The sequence below is a fragment of the Prionailurus bengalensis genome, chromosome A3, assembly GCF_016509475.1.
Source record: "Prionailurus bengalensis isolate Pbe53 chromosome A3, Fcat_Pben_1.1_paternal_pri, whole genome shotgun sequence".
NCBI lineage: Eukaryota > Metazoa > Chordata > Mammalia > Carnivora > Felidae > Prionailurus > Prionailurus bengalensis.
Window position 1 is genome coordinate 86,160,627 of NC_057354.1, and position 9,589 is coordinate 86,170,215.

Consider the following 9,589-nt stretch of genomic DNA (forward strand, 5'->3'; position numbering starts at 1 on the left):
ACCTCTATTTTCTAGTGCAATTTGAGTTTATCACCCCAAGAGGTTTGTGAAAGGGAGGCTGCTGGTTTCCCATGGTAAAAAAAAATGCAAGACTTCTTAAGGAAGCATTCAATGGGGTGAGTGGGGGACAATGTACTGGAGACCACATTCCTAGAAGTGTGAACCTTCAGTGTCGGCTTCCTGGAGGAGTCAAAACAATTTGAGACCTATACTGCTCTCATTCTTCCTGCACAAAGCCCGTGATATCACATGGATGTTGGTGCTGGGGGGAGCTAAGATCAGAGCCTCAGTGTCCCTCCATGTAGCCAACTGCTGGCAAGCCCATTGGACCATCCGTATCAGGAACACTTCCCCATTACCTTAGTCCTGGCCAGTTCCAAACTGGGAGACTGCAGCATGGGAGAGTTGGGAAGCCTACCAGGGGGCAAACCTGATTTCAGAATTGAGGCTTAGCTCTTGAGTCATTAGCTTGTGTGTCTCTTTATGGATCCATTTATTTAGATGTATCTGTTTGGACCCTGGTTTTCTTTTTCTTATACTAAAGTATTCTTCATGAACAAAACCTTTCATAAAGAATACTTATTAGAATAAAGTCAAATTAAATCTTGGGAGGAAATCTAGAAATTAGAGCACTAACCCAACTCACCCTGACAGCAAATGCTTTCAGGTGTTCCCTCCCAACACCACAGCAAGGGCAATAAAGGCCAATGAAGACAGGAGAAACAAGAATGACAGAAGGATATGAGACCCTGGGGCAAGAAAAGAAAGAAGGAAGGAGACGGGTGGAAAGAAGCAAAAGCAGGGGTGCAGAGGCAAGGGAGAAATAGTAAGAATTAAAGAAAAATATTAAGAAGAGTCCAACAAACAGATCCCTTCTGATTTTCCTCCCCTTGGTCTTGGGTAATTTTATTTTGTCCAAAAGATTTAAATCTCCAGTTAAAACTGCTTATAATTTTACAAACACATCCTAAGTTAGCATCTATATCCTTTTCTCTCTTCTCCTGCGAGCACCGTCCCACCTCCTCTACCCTCTGCAGCAGTAAAGGCCAACACACATGGCCTTGCTGTCCTGTTATCTCAGGAACATCCTGAAGTTCCTTCTGTTTGTTTTTTCTTTCTTTTTTTTTTCTTGACCAGGCGCTGCCCTCTAGAGCGCAGTGGTGTTCCAGGGACTCATTCTTTGGTAATGTAGCTTAAGGCCACTGCCTCTTGAAGCCCTTTGATTTCTGTATCAGATAACCCCTCTCCTTAAACAGGCAGCACCCTTTACCTGGTCCTGTTGCCCTGAGCAATGGCACAAACTCAACTGATAAAAGCTAATCTACATTTCCGGGCGCCTGGGTGGTTCAGTCAGTTAAGCCTCCGACTCTTGGTTTCAGCTTAGGTCATAATCTCGCAGTTTTGTGAGTTCGAGCCCCACATCGTGCTGTGTGCTGATCATGCAGAGCCTACTTGGGATTCTCTCTCTCTCTCTCTCTCTCTCTCTCTCCCTCTATCTCTCTGCCCCTCCCTTACTCACACTGTCTCTATCTCTCTCAAAATAAATAAATAAACTTTAAAAAAGTTAAAAAAAAAAAGCTACACCTACATTTCCAATAGTATTTAGGAAATGTCATACTTCATAGGATGGTCAAATTCCTGGTGCAAATTATCTTGACATAAATCCTACTCAGAGAAGAGTTGACTGAGAATATACCATCAGTTTTTAATATATACACATTTGATTGAGTCATGCATATGAGGGAGTATAATCTACCTCTATAGAACCAGGAGAATTTTGTAAGTTTATCTCTGTACACATATACATACACAAGTATCTATCACTGACACTCTATTTCTGCTTAGGGCCTGTTGTTTTCAAAATGACATAGAGGACAATTAGTGTGGCTTGCCACTTGCTATTGGAAATGGCATCGACAAGAAATGGCAAGTCCAAAGAAAAACATATTGGAAGGGATGATATTGTATTAGCAAAACATGCATTTCCTACAACAAACTGACCTGCCCATTTCCCTAAGGCAGCAAGCCTCTATCATCTGTACACTCTTATTAAATAATCTCATTAAATAGGAACACAAAATATACACATTTACAGTTATTAAATTAGCACAGGACTCCTCTCCTATCTACAGCCACATTCAGAGACTGCCATGCCTTCATATTTGAACTTGTAGGTGACCACGCCTTTGTCTAAGTAGAGGATGGAGATGGGCTCTAGCTTGGTGGGCACACAGCAGGCTTTGGAAGCCTTTTGGGAATTCTTGAGGTGGACCAGGGCCTGGATAATCGCATGCTTTGTGGGTGTGAGATGCTCTGCAAGGGGGTAGTTGCAAACCCCACGGCATTCGTAGGCTTCATATCCAGGTGGGGCGATGATCCAAGAGTCCCAGCCAATCTCCTTGAAATCGATGTAGAGCGGGGTCCTCTTGCAGTAGTTTCCTTTAGCATTCCTTCTGATGCGGGCAGTGGAGTCATAGATGATGTTTGACCTCATTTGCAGCAAAGCTTCTTCTCCAGGTCCGCTGGAATAACTGTCCATGCCCAAGTTGTCAAACTCCAGAAGTTGCTCATGGGCGATCATTTCATTCAGTTCTTCTGTCCGCTCCTTCTCGCTGCTTTGGTCATCAGAAAACACGACAAGCAAAGGGACATGCTTATTCCTGGCACTGGTGTCTATTTCCAGTTGTCCCCTGCCAGCATCCTCAACTCCGTCGTGTCTACTCTCAATGTGGACCTCCAGCTGGTGGGTGGATGAACCTGACTTTTGCCAACGTCTAATGGCCTCAGTGACATCAAAAGTCTCCCACTCACTGTTGGTTCCATAGATCTCCCCCGACACCAAGACCAGCATGCTTCTTTCACCCTCACTGTCCCCTCTGCTCTCTAGTACCTCAAAAATGGTAATTTTTCGGTCTACTCCATCATAGATCATGCGATCTCTTTGCACCAGCGTGTACAACCTCAGTTCAGCCATGATAACCTCTTCATGGTGAGGAATGGACACATTGAAGAGGAGAGGGTATTTTCGGAGCCCATTAAAACTGGCTGGCTGGGAAAACAGATCTGAAAAAAAAAAGACAAAAATCAGAATTGCTGTATGTCACTGAGAAAAACAGATGCTTATTTATGTGATAAAAGGGCCTGTCTGCACGAGAAGCTTGACACTGAGAAATCAATGAGAACAAACACAATGTTAACATTCTCTGACAGAAAACACTGAAAGGTCAGTGGTAGAATACTCAGCTGACTTTCGCAGCCAAGGCTAAGATGGAAAATGGCTGCCTGATGAATGGGACACCGCTCTCCCGGCCTTGCTTGCGTAGCTTATCAGCCACAGAATGACAGAGCTGGGAGGAAGCCTGGAGACTGTGCAGGCAAGCCCCCAGTTATTCCAACCAGTGAGGAGACGTCAAATTGGACATGGGGTGGTTGTTCTTTCTTGGAAGTTTTTCAGAGATGAGGACTTCATGGCTTTTCACATGTGCATTTGTAATGGGTGGAGATTGCCCACATGGTTGGCTGAGCATTAAAAGACCTTCAGCTATATTGGGGGTTGGCAAACTATAGCCCATGGGCCATATTGGGCTCTACCTCTGGAAATAAAGCATCATGGGAACATAGCCTGACCCATTTATTTCTGTGTGGTCAGTGGCTACTATTGTACTACAATGGCAGAATTGTGACAACAACATGGCCCCCAAAACCTAAAATATTTACTATCTGTCTGGCCCTTTACAGAAATATTTTGTTGACTTCTGCTCTAGACGCCAAAATCTGACAAGGTAACCAGATAGCCAAATACAAAGGGGGTCACAGTGGATGAATTTTGGGTGTGTGGTTGTCAACAAGGAGGAATGGGAGGAAAGGAAACTTGGGATAGAAGTCTTCTATCCCAACGGTAGTCTTCTACCCTTAGCAACCATCACGGAGTTTGGTACATAAGAATCACTCGGAATGTTTATGAAACAGATTTTTAAAAGTCCTTTAGTCTCAGAAGCATGCCTCCAAATGTTAGCATGTTGACTTCCTATCTGAGAATTTTACGGGAGCCCAAAGCCTCTATACACTTGCCCCCCAGGAAATACATGATTACAAAATGTCCCTGAAGGCATTTGTCAACCAGCAAAGGGTTCCATGAAACCAGGGTACTAAGGACCCACCAATGGAGGGGTTCTCTATCACCTCTGGCAGTTTTCCCAACTCTGTAACCAATTCCTGATTTTAGTGTGGTCCTTGTTCCAGATTGTACCTTTTAATATTCTTATTTCACTTTATAATATTTTTTTTAGTACTTAATATCTCTTTTAGTTCTGTCCTAAGCAACAACATTCATGAAATGAGGGCATTGAGGTGATAGCCATGTGGACTTTTTTCTGATCCACGTTAATGAAAATATATAATAAGGTCTCATAATTTACAGCTTTCTCTGGGTACCACTAAAATCATCTCAAACACCAACAGTGGGAAATACTGGTCAAAGGAATGAATCTGAATTCTCTAACATGACTCTTAAAAGGAGCTATAACCAGGCCTTAACCTCCTGATCGACGTATAGCTGCCATTCATCCCCTACAGTACATGGAACATTGTAATTGGCCAACTGATATTTGTTGAAAGTTTAAATCATAAAAATTCCTATCGAAAGGAGACTGAGGGGTGCCTGGGTGGCTCAGTCAGTTAAACGCCCAACTCTTGATTTCAGCTCAGGTCATGATCTCAAGGTTTGTGAGTTCAAGTCCCACATCGGGCTCTGCACTGACAGTGAGGATCCTGCTTGGCATTCTCTCCCTCTCTCTCTGTTCCTCTCCCACTGTGCTTGCTCTCTCTCTCTCTCTCTCTCTCTTTCTCGCTTTCTCTCTCTCTCTCTCAAAATATATGAATAAATAAAAACTTAAAAAAATAAAGTAGGCTGATATCTTCACCATTTGCCAAAACATTCCTTTGCCTTGTTGTGTATTGCACCTTTGGAGATGTTCCTCTGACTCTTGGAAAGTCTTCTCCCCTTTTGGGTGTGTGGCCCCTCCTCGTGGGGTTTTCCCCCTCTTCACATCCCTATCTAGAAGTTCACTCCCTTCTGGGTCCCTTGAATATTTACTCTCTGTCTCTCCTTTGAGCTTTGCCATTTATATCCTTCCATTTCAGGTTTCTTTTTATGAATGGGTCTTCCCAACTAGATCATGACCAAGCTGGCAGGCACTGTGCCTTAAACTCCTTCTGTGCCTCCATGCTACCATGATGCCTTAAACAGAGGCAACACTTTCAAAATATTGATTAGTTGATGATTGTGAACATCAGATCAAACTGATTTATGGGCATGGCATATGTTCTTAATACATCAAGTAACTTGGGAGTTGTCCCTCTTAGAAGAATAGAGAGACTTGACTCTCCTTGGACAGGGAACATGAGAAGATCAAAAATAGGAAGGTAGACTGGTTGCTCCATCCATGACAAAAGTGCAGGATAAGGGCTTATGGTGGTGGGTGGAAGAAATTCCAAAGGAGCACAAGGAAACTTTGGGTGGTGATGAATATGTTCACGATCTTGATTGTGGTCATGGTTTCAGCGGATGTTTATATATGTCAAAACCTGTCAAATTATATACTTCAAATATGTGCAGTTTATTGTATATCTATTATACTTCAATAAAGCCATTAAAAAAATAAGTCCGCAGAGCATGTACAAATATACTAAGTAGTGGATGGAGGTGTTGCATTCTAGGCAAGGGAACTAACGTTAGTTGAGCATATTGTAACGTGCCAGGTGTTTTGAAAGCATTGTTTTATTTAGTACTTACAATGACTCTTTATTGCTATTGTGCTCGTTTTACACCAGAACAAATCAAGCCTCAGTGCAGAGGACTGACTTCCCCAAAACGATGAAGTGAGGTCAGCAGCGGTAGGAATTAAAGTCATGGCTTTTTTCTACCTTAGAGGTGCGCTTGTTTTCCCCTGATTAGTTAGATTTGGAGGAGGTTTTTTTGTGTTTTGTTTTGTGGGGATGGAAGGGTTGGTCTTTGTCTCCTAGGCAGCTGCACTGTGCAGACCCAAAGAGTCAAAGGAGGGACAGTAACAGCCACTAGGGCTAGCCCAGTGCACACTCCACCTGCAGACTGGCAGAGGACGCCACAGCCGGGGCGTCCACGGAGAGATCCGCTCCGGCTTTCGCTGGGTGTCCAGTGATCAGATGCTCTGTAAACTCCACTTCCTGACCTGCCTCACGCAAATCCTCCACGGAAGAAGCGAGAACTGAAGCACTTCTGTGTTCCCAGGGGATGTGAACACTTTCCCACCTGCACTCTCAGCCAGGCACCCAGGGCTCAGTGCTCGGAAACACTAGGAAGGTTTCCCATGGAAGGAAGCTATTTATTTTCAATCCAGACTCACCCCCAAAAGGAATCCGTGACTTCAGTTTGCCATTTCCATTATGTTACTAAATGTTACTAAGTAACATTTCCAATGTGTTACTAAACATCTGAAATTTGGGCAGTTACCTAAGTTTTAAAGGCAAACGATATCTTAAAGACTGAGCAACACCCACTCCCCATTTCCTCCAGTGCCTAGAATTTAAGGAATTCATTCGTAATATCTGATGTTTATTCAGCAATTCATAGTAAATGCAGTGCTTTCTCACTCAGAACCTCTTTGAAATAGCTCAATTATGTTACATAGATATATTATCCCCAGTTTACAGATGAGCAAATTGAGGCCCAGAGAAATCAAACTAATTATCTCTAGCTACTAAGTCAACCGTGTCTCAAAATTCTAAATCCTAAGCTATTGCTTTGCTATTGCCTTTCTGCTTTTAAGAACGTCTGGTCACTATCAATCAAAACCCTCTTTTCTACCTGGTTAATGATTATGGTAAATATTAAAGAATTCATTTCTTTAGATCTACAGCTTTTACCATACATATGCCTACTAGTACCATATTAACTAAAAGATTAACTTGCTAGGTCATTAGATTTAGTCACTGAATAAAGCTGGGGGAGATACCATAGGTTTCCTACTGATATTTAAAACTTGCACATTACTATTCATAAAGACATTGAAATAAGTTGGATCATTAACTGGGTCATACATTATTCCTGGGCATTATAAACAGTGATTCAAGGATAAACATGTCACACACACACACCAAAACTTTAGGAAGAACCTCTAAAACATACATTTTCAGCCTGTCTGAATATTTCTTCAATAAGGTCAGAAAATAGAAACTCATTCAAAGTTCGAAAGAAGCACAAATCACAACTTTTGGGTGTTGTCTGTTTTCACCATTTACATTCCAAGCAGAAGTTCATGCATTTTTGAGTCAATCAAAAGGCAAACAGAAATTGAGACGTATCTGGAAAATGACACGCACAAATATAGTGGTCGACCAACATAATTTTTTTATCACTTACTGTTCAAACTTAAAAAAATTTTAACAACCCAATCATGAAGTCAAAATGGCTTTGGATTAAAAGATATTCTTTAGTACCTTTTAATAACATTTGGGAAATGACCATGAAAATGGTATAGACCCAAAATGTGAATTGTTTTTGAGTATCTATGTACATACACCCTTATACAGAGGCATTCACCCTTATCTATATTATTCCCACACATTGTAAATTTTCTTATCCGCCTCTTGAAAAAAAATCCAAGCAGAATCTATCAATAATATGTAAACTTACCTTCATTTTTGAAGCTCCTAATGATGTTGGCAGATGGCATGGAGGTCCGATCTGTTGCAAATTTGTTGTAGAGCTCCAGCATGTACTCTGGTGGGTCAACCTTGGCTGAATCCTGCGAGGGGATGTCGGAGAGGTTCAGTGTCTTGAGGAATTCATTCTTCATGCTCTGCAGCAATGTGTTAAAGTCGACACCATCTTGCTCTGAGAAGACATCATCGAAGAGGGGCATATCTTCTTCCAGAGGTGACTGCTCCAGACTCATGATGGGGCTGCCAGAAACTGAGTGAACCACCAGGCAGACGAGAGCGCACAGTTGCAGGGCCAGAGGACCCATGACTCTGCTCAAGCCCCCAGGCCAACCCGGGAAGGTTTAGCTCTCCTGGGCTCTAAGTGGCAGTTTTATCTTGTAGCGCGTTAATGTCTCGTGTCACTGGAGACAAGTTTGGAAACTCTTCCCCTCTCTCTCCCTCCCCCTACCACTCTTCCTCTCCCCTCAAAAGTCAGGTTGCAGTAATTGGATAACAAAATCCCCTATAGGGGCCTAGCCTTTCTTATCTCCCCAGTGTAAACTTGTGCACCAGATTTTGTTTCTATCTTGCGATCCTTTTTTCTTTTAATGAGCATTTTGTAAACATTTCCACATTCTGACACTGGCGAAGAGATAGGACAATTTTCTCTTCACAGAAGCTCTGCTTCTCTTCCTTTCAATCCACTTCCTTTCGGCAGGAATGTCTAAGTTCTGCTTTTATGCGGTTCACTTTCACACATGCCTAGAATAGATACTAAGAATCAACACAATACACATCAGTGGCAACACGTATTAATTCCAGTGATAGGGCTTCCGTCCTCACATCAACATTTCTGAAGTCAGATCAAATATCCAGCATCTCTAAGTTAAGCTAATAGATATAAATGAATTTATATAAATTTTTAGAAGCTTACGTTTTTAGAAACAGGGAAGTATAAACTTTGTGGTCAAGGGCCTTTTCATACAGATTTAATCTGGTTAAATGGCTTTTGAAACATAGGGTGAGTGTTTCATTATAATAGCAACTAAAATTTCTTAGGTGCTTTCCTATAAACAGGCGTTGTGCTAAGTGCTTTGTGTATATCACCAAATGTGCTCCCTCTAATAACCCTATTATTATTCCCATCGCAGGTATGGGTCACTAAAATTCAATAACTTGCTAGAGGTCACAGAGCTACAAGGTGATAGAGTCAGGATTTGAACCTAGGCCTTCTGACTCTTATACAAAAAAGAAAACAGACTTTTCAACCGGTGTTCCCTGAGGTTGGGGCAAGGGCTAAGTAAGCCCCAGCCGAGCCTTGCCTAGAGAGTCCACAGTCAGGAGGCAGGCAGCGATTTGCAGCTGGACGTGAAGCCCGGGTCCTTCACCCTGGCAATGAAGTATCAGGATGGGCAAAAATCTCTGCCAAATCCATCTTTATGGCTAAACCAAACTGATCAGGTGGTTCCAAATAAAATTTTGGCAAACAGCGTTATTAGGCAGATGAAAAATGCCAAATGCCTTTGTCTGAGAAACTGGTGAAACTGATTGTGTGCCTGGTTTAGGAAGGACAGATCAAGTTCATATCACTTTCCAGCCCTAGTAAGTGGCAGTATTGGTGTGGTGCGGTCAGGCTGGGTGGAAAATTCCAGGGAGTGCTCTCTCCCCTGAGGTGGTGGGACTGGTGTCTTCTGAATTGTTCAGTGCACTCCCTGTGCAATTACAGGCAGCTGGCGTTGTGTCCGGAAGACTGGTTCCAGGTATTTGATACACTGGAATACTCTCCTAGTTTCTGAGTTAAACTTTCCTATGTTTACCCCAATAGGTTGGCTACAATATCTCCACTATCCTTTTTCTTGTGAGCTCCCTGCGCAACCATCTTCTGATCCTTTCCTCCCCTAAAATGCAA

The 9,589-nt window shown here is 42.5% G+C and overlaps 1 protein-coding gene across 1 annotated transcript; it reads right to left on the reverse strand.

The window, feature by feature from the left end:
• Positions 1 to 1,680: 1,680 nt before the first annotated feature.
• BMP10 (bone morphogenetic protein 10) lies at positions 1,681 to 8,078 on the reverse strand. Its single transcript, XM_043603550.1, has 2 exons — positions 7,673 to 8,078; positions 1,681 to 3,063 (listed from the first exon to the last, which is right to left on the reverse strand). Exons 1-2 carry the CDS (start codon positions 8,004 to 8,006, stop codon positions 2,123 to 2,125), a joined length of 1,275 nt encoding a protein of 424 aa, XP_043459485.1. The 5' UTR covers positions 8,007 to 8,078; the 3' UTR covers positions 1,681 to 2,122.
• Positions 8,079 to 9,589: the final 1,511 nt, after the last annotated feature.